The 9,637-nt window shown below is 34.4% G+C and overlaps 1 protein-coding gene across 1 annotated transcript; it reads left to right on the forward strand.

The window, feature by feature from the left end:
- The first annotated feature begins 1,249 nt into the window (after positions 1-1,249).
- On the forward strand, positions 1,250-7,528 carry LOC143571881 (primary amine oxidase 1-like). Its single transcript, XM_077057191.1, has 4 exons — positions 1,250-2,588; positions 6,192-6,305; positions 6,402-6,934; positions 7,387-7,528. The coding sequence occupies exons 1-4, from the start codon at positions 1,458-1,460 to the stop codon at positions 7,526-7,528; spliced, it is 1,920 nt and encodes a 639-aa protein (XP_076913306.1). The 5' UTR covers positions 1,250-1,457.
- Positions 7,529-9,637: the final 2,109 nt, after the last annotated feature.

A 9,637-nucleotide genomic window follows, 5' to 3' on the forward strand; every position in this document is an offset into this window, starting at 1 on the left:
GTGTGCTAGAACTTGATAATATAAAGATGAAGTTTAGAGAGTTTTTGATCTCTAATATTTCTTGAGAAGAATTATACAAAGACTTCTTCTTGATCATCATTTTTTGTTTCAAAACTTCTCTCATTCACTTTAGGAAAACTTATACAAGAGACATGGATGAGTGAAAGTCTTACTTAATTTGAGATATAAACTCTAATAAAACACATTAAGTGACATAAATGAAACTCTACTCGAGAGTTTATTTTTAATTCACCATATCAAGAGTTTTACTAATAATTTCACTAAAATAATATATAAATATCCATTTATCTTATAATAAATTTCCAACAATATGTATATCAAGAATAATTTGAAGTCATAAGGTGAAAAAAACAACTTTGGATCAACTGCTTTTGACATACAGCGGGTGTTAGAAGTTAAGTTACAAGGGCTTAGTCAGAAATTGGGATTTCAGATTGATCAAACTGCGGATAAAACTGAGGTCATAAGGGCATAATCGATAATGGCTTGATATTGCATCAGATCAGTGGCAGGTTAGAGTGGTATTAAGAATGAAATTTGCAGGTCCAAGATCATAGTTCGACTTGAAAAGGTCAACTTTTGAAAGGAGTAGGAGTTTAAAGATCGAGTAAAGGCAAAGTAAAAGACTCATTTGTACGACCAAAGTTAATTCTAGCTGTCAACTTATGTAAAATATATTGTTATTAACCACATGGTGACGAGAAAAATTTATACGCACATATAGTTATATTTGTAGAAACCTTAAATCTTTTGTAACTATGGTATAGACTGTATAGTAGATGTTACGTTATTAGGCACGCTACATACATATGTTAACTAAGTTTGAGCCGCCGCAACGCGCGGTGGTCTCCAACTAGTTAAATATTACAAACAAATTGTTAGCGTGTTATCGGATTTTATTACGTCTTAATGAAAATACGGTTACCCTCTTTTAATTTATGTCTCTTCATACAGACGATTATTAAGTAACGTACTCTTGAATTCTATTTATCATCAGGTTGTTTCTAAATGATACCCCTTAAAAATCTTACATATTTTCAGTATATGATAATGTCAAAAATCTATTCAAAGATAAATCTACATAACATATTTTATATACGAGTTGCTTAATAAGGAAGTCAATCATATAATATATTAAAACTTTACATTATTATTGTTATTATTCTTATTATCTTTACAGTTGTTTTATTCAATTAAAAATATTAGGAGTTCATCATTATTATAACTATAATTACACCCTTAACTTCTACTTTAAGTTTAAGCTATATGAAACTCATTTATATTCAAGAAAGCAAAATCATCAGAATATTAACTCATCTCTTGCTTACAATGCAAGCCACACATAAGATGCATTTACAACATGTTACCTGGTAACATGGGCCAATAGTTGACTATCTATCAACACCTGCAAACATCTCATTTCCTTGGATCAATTCATGGATATTCTCATACTATTTTTGTTTATTGCATCCCAGTTTTTGTTCATTAGTAGCCTATATCATCCATTGGATCCTCTAACACCTAATGAAATCCTCAAGATTCAACAAATTATCACAACTTCTCACTTTTCTTCTCTTCCAAATCTCAGTTTCCACTTTGTAGACCTTAAAGAACCAGAAAAAAATGTTGTGCTCCAATGGCTATCTTCCGACAAGCCGAATCACTCTTTCCCTCATCGTCAAGCGAAGGTGGTGATTCGCGGTGGTGGAGAAACACATGAAATCATTGTGGATTTGACAACTGGTTCAATCACATCAGAACATGTTTATAAAGGTGACGGTTACCCTCCATTTACTCTCACCGAGCTAGTGCAAGCAGCAAGATTACCCTTCAACAGTTCTCAGTTCAAAGATTTGGTTGTCAGAAGGGGCTTAAGAATATCTGGGATCACATGTTTTCCTTTCACTATTGGATGGTTTGGAGAATCTGTCACTCGAAGAGCGGTAAAACTATCGTGCTTCTATCGTGAACAAACCACTAATGTTTTCGCAATGCCTATTGAAGGTTTAGTTATTCTAGTAGATGTTGAATCGATGCGAATTACAGAAATAATAGCAGACAAGCGAAGAACTACTTTACCTGAAGCTGAAGGTACTGATCTTCAGTTTTCTGGAAGACCAGAGCCTGTCCCTTGTAAGGGGAACAACAATAAATCATTTACCATCAATGGCCATAATATTAACTGGAAGAATTGGAGATTTCATGTGGAATTCAATGCTCGGGCGGGCATGATTATATCGACAGCATCCATATTTGATTCTGGAAAAAACGAATGGCGAAGGGTGCTGTACCGAGGGCATGTATCGGAAACATTTGTTCCTTTTATGGACCCAAGTAGTGAATGTTACTATAGGACATTCTTTGATGTGGGTGAATTTGGGTTTGGAAGATCGGCTGTTACACTTGTGCCTTTGACAGACTGTCCAAGCAACGCAGCGTATATGGATGGCTATATGGCTGGCGGAGATGGGCTGCCGCAAAAGGTACTGAGGGCGATCTGTATTTTCGAGCAGTACAGCGGGGATATAGCTTGGAGACATACTGAAGTTGGTATTCCAGGAAAAGTGGTAAGCTTCAAACCTTTTTTTCCGTATATTAAGTTAGAGAAACTATATTATCAGCCATGTAAACGAATTGAACATTAATTGAACCATTCGTAAGTTGTTTGGCTGGAAAATTTAGTTAAAAGAATATGATAATATGCCTATCCGTTCATTTAAAATTCGTTTGTTTATGTTGACTTAGGTCACTTCTGGTTAAGTTTGTTTGTATATGTATTCATTAAAGGGTTAAAGGAAAAAAAAAATGAGAGGTGTGGAATACGATAATTAATTGACATTTGTTAAGTTTGGACGAAAAGAAAAATAGTATAATAATAAAAATTTTCTCTTTTCACATGCAAGTCACATGTTAATTTTCTAATCATTTTACAAAGTTTATAATTTTTTCATATGATATTTAAAAAATATTCACCATAAGAACAAACATTTTTTTATCTTTATTATGAGTATGATTTTGTTACATAAAAATTAAAAAAAAAATTACGTCATTGTGTCTTTTTATTTACAATTGTGTCTTTTTTCGTCATTGTGTTTTTTTCATAATTGTGTTTTTTTCATCATTGTGTCTTTCACCTCATCATTTTTTTAAATAGTAATAATACCGTAGGGTAATAATAATGTGTAAATATAATGAAAAATACTAACAATTATCTAATACATATAACACAATGATGAATACATATAACACAATAACATGTAAAACACAATGATGAATAAATATAACACAATGACCTAAAACATAAGAGACAATGGTGAATACATATAACACAATGATTGACGTAGATGTCGTGCTCTAATCAAAAACAAGTATTTATAAAACTTAAATACCTATAACTAGTATGGGTAAGTAAGGTCGTCTCCACAGGGAATCAGTGGAAAGTGCAAGTAAAGTTCATGATTATTAATTAATTAACTAAAGCGGACAGTCGATGTCAAGCAGTTTGTAAAGATGATTATAAGAACACACGATTACTTTTAAAGCTGTAAACAATTATGAGAGAAGATTCACTTCAGGTTCAGGTAAAGTGATAACCGACTAATCACAGATTCTTTAATATTAATTGCGCAGTAATTACTAAACCTAACAGTTGGGTTGTGAGGACAAACGATACCCTAACCGAATTGTTGACACAACTGAACTCCGGTTTACCCAATTACCAGTTTAATGTATGAAAACCAATTTTAAGCAATAACTAACGATTACTGGTTCAATGACATAAGAGCTAACCCTACATGTGATGAACACAACCAGATAAGTGATGCAAAGTTTGATAATCAAAATCATAAACTGTTTAAACAATCAATTCATAATGTAAAACAAGATTAAAAACAATCAATCAAGTTCATACTCATTCAAAACATAGAATCTGATCAAAGTTAGTTTACACAAAACCCTAGCCTAAAGTGAATACAATGGTTTAGCCTGACATCGGCATCACGAAGGATTCTCTTATCTGATGAGAGGATGAAAGCATGCGATGAACGGACGAACCGGAGGCTTCGGGATGGTGGAAAATCGTCCTAGGGCTTGTACTTGGTTGAAGGAATGAAGGATAGGTCGAATGGGGGCTGAAAAACTGATTATATCAAAGTTAGGGTTATTTTTCCCGTCAGGAGGATCTTAGCACGTCGCTAACATCCCAGGGATGTGATTTTCGCGCCGCGCTAAAAACTCAAAATTCTGATGATCTTAGAGATACGCTGACATCACCATCAGGACCTTTTAGCACCGCGCTAAATGCGTCTGACGGAATTTTCTTTATTTTCTTCATTTATTTTGCATAGGAAAGCGTGCCAATCATCATGAGTCTTCTATATCTTCGTTCCAAGCCCGTAATTCATCCCGATAAGCATCCTTAACGTCAAGTATCCTGAAACACATAAACACGCTTGAAGTACCAAAGTTCACATAATATTTAAACTAAAATTAAACAAATAATATAATAATATACACGACTTTTGCCCGACCATCAATGATCTAAAACGTAAAATACAATGGAAACTATGTATTACACAATGACTTGAACGTAATACACAATGAACATAATACTATTTTTTCGAATCAAATGAATGCCACATGTCAATTACGAATAAAAGACAATAAACGTATTACACAATGACAAAAACACAATGATAGGTACAAAGACAAATGTTGAGAAATAATACACAATAACAAACAAAAAGACACAATGATATAATCTTTGTATTAATTTTTATATTTAATATGAGTAACAACTGAAAAGCACAATAACCAAAATGTATAACACAATTCATAGAAAAAACTCAACTAAAAAACACAATGAACAACCAATATAACAATATAAAAAACCCATTAATTATTCTTTATTTTTATAAAAACCGTTTATTATTATGGTGATTTTTTTTTAAATGTCGTATTAAAAAATTATATACGCTTTAAAAAGATGGGGGAATTGGCATGTGTTTTCCATATGGATAGAAAAAATCATCATAAATGGGTTATTACGTTAATGTCTTTTCATCAATTTTTATTACTTAAATTAATCTCCACCATTTAAATATAAGATCGATGAATTAGATTCATTCTCATTATTCTCATTTTTGTTGTACTTTGTATTTTAACCTTACTCTTCATTTAAATCTTCTAACCCCATTACAATTATGTCTAGTTTTATGAAATTAAAATGCCATCCGTTAATAATTATTCTATTTATATTGTTCATCCACTAGGTTTCGTGTTCGCTATTAATTGGTGTTTGCTCAGCTACTCCATTTGGTGTCCATTCGTTTGTATTCATTAACATTTGTGAACCGTAATATTAGCGAAAGAATATTAATAGGTAACGAACACATTCCTTTTCTTAACGAATGAACACAAACAATTAAACCATGTTCATTTAATTGCTCCTGTTCAATCATTCTTCTGATTAAATTTAACTGAACCAACACAAGCATGCCCCGTTTGTATTTGTTTGTTTCATTTACAGCCGCACATACTGGGTCTAGATAACTAATGGGTCACAATGGGTATTGCAACTAATCAGTAGTGATAGTTGACACTGATCATTAGCTAACACGGATAATCATTATCTAGTGAAGACCAGTTACCACCGATGGGCAGAATTGCCACCGATTAGTAGTGAATTGCTAGTTATGATTACACCGGCATTGAAAACCTGTCACGTCAGATTATAAATTTTCAAAAAATTTTCCGTCAATCATGAATGAGCTTCTCACAGCAAACCGTATTGCAAAATCAAAAGGCAAATAATAGCTTTTAAGATTGATTTATTTTTCTAAATAGCTAAGAAAAGAATAGACAGAATTTCTGAATGTGAGAGAGCCATTTCTCAAAGGGAAGAAGTATAGAAAGAGGTATCTGGATCGACCCAGCGGGGTTGCTAGTCAGACGGCTAGAAGCGCAGCACTTCGGTAAAGGTAAAGGATCCTTTTGCTGGTAAAGGGGCAGGCCTCACTTGGCAATAGTCTACCTTTCTAGTGTTCTGCCTACTTCACATGCACCTCCTAACTCGTATTAATATTTATTGTTTATTGATATAATTTCCTTTTGTTCTTAAACAAAGCAAATCTGACTAAATGGATATTAACATAGACTGATCATATGTGCAGATAACAAGTGGAGAACCTGAAGTTAATCTTGTAGTTAGAATGGTCGCTACAGTAGGAAATTATGATTATATACTCGATTGGGAATTCAAACAAAGTGGCTCCATAAAAGTTGGGGTATGAAGCCATATCTAAATTCAAATGATACATGGATTCTCTTACCTACGTAGTTAGAATTAAAACTAATTTAGTTAAACCACAATTTTCTTCCAGGTAGGACTTAGTGGTGTTCTGGAAATGAAGCCTACAACACAAACAAAAGCTGGCCATATCGAAGAACGAACCTATGGACCACTAGTAGCAAAGAATAGAATAGGGAACAACCATGATCATTTCATCACTTATTACCTTGACCTTGATATTGATGGTGAAGGCAACTCTTTTGTCAAAGCAAACTTAAAAGTCAAAAAGGCCAAAGCATCTCCAAGGAAAAGTTACTGGACGGTTGTCAAAGAAACTGCGCAAACCGAAGATGATGCACGCCTGAGGCTTGGGATGAAGGCCTCAGAGTTGTTACTAGTGAACCCAAATAAGAAGACAAAGTTGGGGAATGATGTTGGTTATCAGTTGATCACAGGGCAACCTGCTGTTTCTATGCTGGTGGACAATGATTACCCGCAGATACGCGGTTCCTACACCAAGTATCAAGTTTGGGTGACCGCCTATAACAAGTCTGAGAGATGGGCTGCAGGGTTTTATGCTGACAGGAGTACCGGAAAAGACGGCCTGGCAATTTGGAGTAAAAGGTTTTCTTTCATAACCAATTTTTACAAGCGTTGATTAAAGTCAATTCAGTTTTCATTAATTGTTCTAATTTTGTGAACAGGTTATAAATATTGAAAAAATAAAATAATATAAGTTGTATTGATGAGACATATGTGAATCACAGTTACAATCTCGGGAATTTTTTAATTCAATTTTATTAACTTTAATTTATGAATTATGAAATTTGATTATTATTTAGGGAATAACTGAATGTTGCCCCATAAAGTGTACTTGAAAAAAATAATAGTTGAAAAAGATATAACATTTATAAAATAGTTTCACAAAACACCTACGGAATATTAAGTGACTTTAAATTGACGAAAAGTGTTATATGACTCTAGTAGAAAACTTGGTTACTACAGTTTGAATTTATCTGATTTAATTTAAAAAATTTCTGTAGCTGATCATTGTATTTTATTTTGGGTGATTGCAGGAACAGATCTATTATGAACAAAGATATAGTTTTATGGTACACTATAGGCCTTCATAACAGACCTTGCCAAGAAGATTTTCCGGTAATGGCAACACGTGATGACAGATTCGAGCTACGAAAAAAATCATTGATGAAAAGTTAAGAAGCCAAGAAAAAAATCTTCTATAGTCGGTGTTCCAACATATAGGATGCGCAACTAACTATAGCAGTTCATTATTTTGAGAAATAACTTACATGACCTAATCTTGTTCTTGTTGTAAACACTAGGATAATATATTTATCTCTAAAGTTCGGTGTTATGAACGTTGATCCAAGCCCTCTTGGCAGCACAAGTCAGGAGATGGAAACCCAACTAACGAGCCCGGCCCACTAAGTCATCAAAGTGAACAAATATATGGGAAGAAAGTAAAAGGATATGGCATGAATGAATATTGTTGAGGGTCTTGTGTTCTTATTCTCATCTCCAATTCTTCTCTGTATTTCTCATCTTCTGTAATGGTTGATTTCTTTGGCTGTAATCGTTCACTTTATCAATAGAATCAAGTTGTGATTTCTGCATTCGTTTAAGTTAGACTGTGCTGGTATCGAAGCACTACATTTGGTCTATATGCGTCTATGTTCACTTGGTTTTAAATATGGGTTGAACATGTCAACGATAATTTTTTAAAATTCATATTGCATTGTATAAAACTATTCTTGTAATAACAAAACGTTTTTAAATTCAAATTAACACGTACGGTGACTATTCACAAAATTCACAAATGTTAGGGTCTTGCGACCAGGGAAATACATCTTAGGTATCTTTTGCTACATATGATTAAAGCATTTGATTTTTTTTAATAAAATATGAAACGAATCCACGACCTTACAACTATCGGTATACCATCAATTTCAAAAACAAATAATATTGGATTCTACTTATAGCAAACTCACCACCGAAGTTGATTGCACGCTTTCATAATATCATCCAATGTTTACAATCTACCCATGAGTGTGCGAATGATATACGGTGCTTAAGTCTACGTAGGTAACTAAAGCCTTTTGGAACTTATGCTGGAATGTAGACTTAAAGCAACTATCACGATCAAATATAATGAAGATCGATCGGTACACCACGCCTAATTTCATCAACTTCTCCGTCTTAGGTAATTGGCCCACACTTAAGACACTTTTTTGCTATGAATCCAATATTTAAAGATAAGTAATAGTTTGTTAAAGTAATTAAAGGTTTTGATGATAGAAGGAGTTCTGACGTTGTGGACATCAAGAACCAAAAGATCAAGGAAATCTGGACTGACTGGACAACTGAAACAACACAAGACCCATGCACAAAAAAACGCAATCGTGTAAACTTCGACTTACCCTAATTCAGGCCTATATAAGGTCGCAACACATGAAGGCGGTGAAGAGCCTACCTAGGAATTGGGCTCTCAGAACTGGGTTATGACTCACTAAACAACTAATATGTCATCAGCCCAATAGATGAGCCCAAGCCCAGAAGGAAGAAGGCATAATAGAACATAGATCCAAGTCAACAAGAAGGAAATGTCACTATTAACCTGGCGGAGGAAATGACCTAGACAGACAAGCTTCAGAGGAGTAGGATAACGCCCAACGGGTAATAGGACGTCCCCTGCAACTCTGACAAAGCAAAGGAAGAACCGCTGGATAAAGGGAGTTCCCTTGGACCCCATATAAGGAGGGGACATGTTAGTATAATGGCATCAGGCAGATCACCTTTGGAGGCCTAGCAAACTATTGTATTTCTTGTATGATACCAATCGATTTACAATAATATCAACAATCACATTCGAATCACCACTTCTTCTCTAGAATTATACATGAATCCTCACGATATCACACACGATTCAACTAGGGTTCCAACATTGGCGCCATCCGTGGGACCTTATTGATTGAAGGTCTCACCAAAATCTTGGAAGAATGGATGATCAAAGCCTGAAAGGAATACCACTATTGTTTCCTTCGAGCTCGGGCGACGACCACCATCAAATACACTGCCGTCACCGTTGTCTCGCCGGCAAAAGGTTCTTGTCGTCTGTCCACTGTTTCAATAAACAAGTGTCAACCCAGTTCAGATTCTTCGGTGTTTTTCCGTTGCCGGAATCTTTCTCCAACTTTTCAAAATATTCAGTGAAGTCAAAAAATCTTGAAATATTCTCCGGCGAGTCTTAAACAAAACAAGAATCTTGAAATACTCTCCGGAGAGCATGCATCGAAGAGCAAAAACGAG

The sequence above is a fragment of the Bidens hawaiensis genome, unplaced genomic scaffold (assembly GCF_021521415.1).
Source record: "Bidens hawaiensis isolate Kalapana, Puna unplaced genomic scaffold, B.hawaiensis_p1.1 tig00025599_1, whole genome shotgun sequence".
In the NCBI taxonomy this organism is placed as follows: domain Eukaryota; kingdom Viridiplantae; phylum Streptophyta; class Magnoliopsida; order Asterales; family Asteraceae; genus Bidens; species Bidens hawaiensis.

Bases quoted from the DNA above. Each gene is read 5' to 3' on its own strand.
- LOC143571881 (XM_077057191.1), top strand. From the start codon at position 1,458: ATGGATATTCTCATACTATTTTTGTTTATTGCATCCCAGTTTTTGTTC. The intron at 6,306-6,401 runs GTATGAAGCCAT...ATTTTCTTCCAG, and splicing joins GTGGCTCCATAAAAGTTGGG to GTAGGACTTAGTGGTGTTCT. The intron at 6,935-7,386 runs GTTTTCTTTCAT...GGGTGATTGCAG, and splicing joins CTGGCAATTTGGAGTAAAAG to GAACAGATCTATTATGAACA.